Source organism: Oncorhynchus keta, unplaced genomic scaffold, assembly GCF_023373465.1.
Source record: "Oncorhynchus keta strain PuntledgeMale-10-30-2019 unplaced genomic scaffold, Oket_V2 Un_contig_24434_pilon_pilon, whole genome shotgun sequence".
In the NCBI taxonomy this organism is placed as follows: domain Eukaryota; kingdom Metazoa; phylum Chordata; class Actinopteri; order Salmoniformes; family Salmonidae; genus Oncorhynchus; species Oncorhynchus keta.
The window spans coordinates 1,486-5,727 of record NW_026283900.1 but is presented as its reverse complement, the minus strand read 5'-3'; the positions used below and the strand labels follow the sequence as shown (position 1 = coordinate 5,727).

The 4,242-nt window shown below is 50.8% G+C and overlaps 1 protein-coding gene across 1 annotated transcript; it reads right to left on the bottom strand.

Annotated features, from left to right (window-relative positions):
• Positions 1-410: 410 nt before the first annotated feature.
• On the bottom strand, positions 411-3,693 carry LOC118380345 (uncharacterized). The gene is made up of 3 exons (XM_035767332.2): positions 3,450-3,693; positions 2,923-3,166; positions 411-673 (listed from the first exon to the last, which is right to left on the bottom strand). The coding sequence occupies exons 1-3, from the start codon at positions 3,498-3,500 to the stop codon at positions 411-413; spliced, it is 558 nt and encodes a 185-aa protein (XP_035623225.2). The 5' UTR covers positions 3,501-3,693.
• Between the last annotated feature and the right edge of the window lie 549 nt (positions 3,694-4,242).

The following is a 4,242-nucleotide window of genomic DNA, read 5'->3' as shown; positions in this document are numbered from 1 at the left end:
CTAGTCAGAGAACGGTAGTCCCAAGTTTGCTTTTTCCATGGCAACGTCCCGATTCTTCACCCTTTTCCAGAATTGTGCACTTGAACACTCCCTGTCATTGATTTAAAAGCATGAGCGTAGTATAAGTAGGCATTGGCTGGAGGAGTTTCCACCATTGTAAAGTCCATGTGAAAAGGGGACAGTTGTTTGTACTTCGGGAGCAGGGTGGAAAATTGGGACCTGGCCCCTATCACACATAACCCCATAACTAAGATTTCTTCCATTTGGCAAACTCATCCCGCCTCGCGGCCTTGATCGCACCCGTGATCGCGCCATCGCATGATGAATGCGGTAGTCATGACATGCCTGCACGTACTCAAGGTGCTCCGTCGCTTTGAAGGTCTGCAGCGTCAGGTCAGAGGTCATGAAGATCAAACTGCCAGCATGATCAGCGGTGTCAGGTCGAGCCAGTAGCCGTAGCCATCAGGACGATCAGAGCCACGTACACCCCGGCGCTGGGAGTCAGGCGGCAGCATCCGGCGTCTTGCAGGAAAGGGAAGAGGAGACGTAGAGCCTCCCCAGCAGCAAGGCAGGCAGAAGAAACAGGACAGTGAAGAGGAGGCTGGGGGAGGAAGTACGCAGTGGAGAAGGAAGGTGAGGGTAGAGCAGGTGGGCCGAGCGAAGGAGGCCATTCCTGAGGAGAGGATTAGAGAGACAACAACGATACTTTATTGCCTGTATTCCACATGAAATAGAGATTTGTCTATGTGCTTTATCCTCCCCAACAAGACAAGCAGAGCGGTTGGAGCAGACAGTCAGCTGCAGTGCAACACCCCAAGAGCAGCAGTTGTGGGTTGAGTGTCTTGCTCAAGTGCACAACAGCAGTTGATGGCACCATTTATTGATATGTTATCTTACCAGGTAAATTGACTGAGAACACGTTCTCATTTGCAGCAACGACCTGGGGAATAGTTACAGGGGATGAATGAGCCAATTGTAAACTGGGGATTATTAGGTTACCGTGATGGTTTGAGGGCCAGATTGGGAATTTAGCCAGGACACCAGGGTTAACACCCCTACTCTTACGATAAGTGCCATGGGATCTTTAATGACCTCAGAGAGTCAGGACACCCGTTTAACGTCCCATCCAAAAGACAGCACCCGACACAGGGCAGTGTCCCCAATCACTGCCCTGGGACATTGGGATATTGTTTTAGACCAGAGGGAAGAGTGCCTCCTACTGGCCCTACAACACCACTTCCAGCAGCATCTGGTCCCCCATCCAGGGACTGACCAGGACCAACCCTGCTTAGCTTCAGAAGCAAGCCAGCAGTGGTATGCAGGGTGGTATGCTGCTAGCATACCTTACCATATTAGCCAAACATGGTTTATAGTCATTGAAGTATGTCAGAGTACTCCAGTGACATGGGATTCAAACTGCCAACCCTCCAGTCAGACATGGGATTCAAACTGCCAACCCTCCAGTCAGACATGGGATTCAAGCTGCCAACCCTCCAGTCAGACATGGGATTCAAACTGCCAACCCTCCAGTCAGACATGGGATTCAAACTGCCAACCCTCCAGTCAGACATGGGATTCAAACTGCCAACCCTCCAGTCAGACATGGGATTCAAACTGCCAACACGGGATTCAAACTGCCAGCCCTCCAGTCAGACATGGGATTCAAACTGCCAACCCTCCAGTCAGACATGGGATTCAAGCTGCCAACCCTCCAGTCAGACATGGGATGCAAACTGCCAACCCTCCAGTCAGACATGGGATTCAAACTGCCAACCCTCCAGTGACATCCAGTCAGATATGGGATTCAAACTGCCAACCCTCCAGTGACATCCAGTCAGACATGGGATTCAAACTGCCAACCCTCCAGTCAGACATGGGATTCAAACTGCCAACCCTCCAGTGACATCCAGTCAGATATGGGATTCAAACTGCCAACCCTCCAGTGACATCCAGTCAGATATGGGATTCAAACTGCCAACCCTCCAGTGACATCTAGTCAGACATGGGATTCAAACTGCCAACCCTCCAGTCAGACATGGGATTCAAACTGCCAACCCTCCAGTCAGACATGCGATTCAAGCTGCCAACCCTCCAGTCAGACATGGGATTCAAACTGCCAACCCTCCAGTCAGACATGGGATTCAAACTGCCAACCCTCCAGTCAGACATGGGATTCAAACTGCCAACCCTCCAGTCAGACATGGGATTCAAACTGCCAACCCTCCAGTGACATCCAGTCAGACATGGGATTCAAACTGCCAACCCTCCAGTGACATCCAGTCAGACATGGGATTCAAACTGCCAACCCTCCAGTGACATCCAGTCAGATATGGGATTCAAACTGCCAACCCTCCAGTAACATCCAGTCAGACATGGGATTCAAACTGCCAACCCTCCAGTGACATCCAGTCAGACATGGGATTCAAACTGCCAACCCTCCAGTGACATCCAGTCAGATATGGGATTCAAACTGCCAACCCTCCAGTGACATCCAGTCAGACATGGGATTCAAACTGCCAACCCTCCAGTGACATCCAGTCAGACATGGGATTCAAACTGCCAACCCTCCAGTGACATCCAGTCAGATATGGGATTCAAACTGCCAACCCTCCAGTGAAATCCAGTCAGATATGGGATTCAAACTGCCAACCCTCCAGTGACATCCAGTCAGACATGGGATTCAAACTGCCAACCCTCCAGTGACATCCAGTCAGACATGGGATTCAAACTGCCAACCCTCCAGTGACATCCAGTCAGATATGGGATTCAAACTGCCAACCCTCCAGTGACATCCAGTCAGACATGGGATTCAAACTGCCAACCCTCCAGTTTCTGGCCTGCCCTCTCTAACCTCTAGGCTATCTGCCATGTCTGCAGTGTCTGCAGGACTTTATCAGTAGCAGTAGATAAAGCTCTCATTACCATGGAGAAACATCTCGGGCCATATAAGGCAACAGTCTCCGCCTGCCGAGAAGATCAGGCCCCCCGCCACGCCGAGGAGACTCCTCCCCCCTTTGTAGCTCAGCACCAGGAGAGCCAATGAGATGACAGGGGCGGCCTTAATAGCCGCAGCTAGGATGGAGGGGGAGGAGTCAGGGATCCACAGATAGAAGTAGACAGCGATGGCCAGGAAGAACGGCGAGAGAGAGAGTAGCAGAACACAGTACTGAGAGAGAGAGAGAGAGAGAGAGAGAGAGAGAGAGAGAGAGAGAGAGAGAGAGGAAGGAAGGGGAGGCGAGAGGAGAGGAGAGGAGAGGAGAGGAGAGGAGAGGAGAGGAGAGGAGAGGAGAGGAGAGGAGAGGAGAGGAGAGGAGAGGAGAGGAAGAAGGGAGGTAGTTAATATGAGAGATTTTAAATAATTCCATTATTATACATTAACACAAAAAAGTGTGTGATGCGTGTGTGTATGCATGCGTGCGTGTGTGTGTGATTAGAGGTAAGGATCATACCGTGTTCCTGCGCTGTCTTCGGTCATAGGCGGCTGTTTCAAGGATGTCCATCTCTCTCAGAACCAAGAGCTGTGTGTATCTGGGCTGTACGGGTTTCCTTCAGTCCTGCCTCCTTCCAGAGGATTTCATGTGTTTCTCTTCTCCTCTGGACTTCTCTGTCTCTTCTCTCTCCACTGGTTCAGTCTGTCTGAGTGTGTCCCTGTCTCTTGGTGCCGGTCGACATTGAACTTTGGAGCAATCACAGTGACACGTTATCTGTCAGATTGCTCAGTTATAATCAATGCCCAATGTCTCCTCCTCTCAGTTTTACTTTTCAACTCTGCCAGTAGTGACCCTTGGCCCATCCAACTAGACCAGATAAGTGACATCATCAACTTGAGGGTGAAGTTGAACTGGGCCAGAGCCATGTATTAAGACATGACTCTGAACCGGGCTGTGTTCAGTAGGACACATAGCTCTGAATCAGGCTGTGTTCAGTAGGACACATGACTCTGAACCGGGCTGTGTTCAGTAGGACACACAGCTCTGAATCAGGCTGTGTTCAGTAGGACACATAGCTCTGAATCAGGCTGTGTTCAGTAGGACACATAGCTCTGAATCAGGCTGTGTTCAGTAGGACACATAGCTCTGAACCGGGCTGTGTTCAGTAGGACACATAGCTCTGAATCAGGCTGTGTTCAGTAGGACACATGACTCTGAACCGGGCTGTGTTCAGTAGGACACATGACTCTGAACCGGGCTGTGTTCAGTAGGACACATAGCTCTGAACTGGGCTGTGTTCAGTGGGACACAT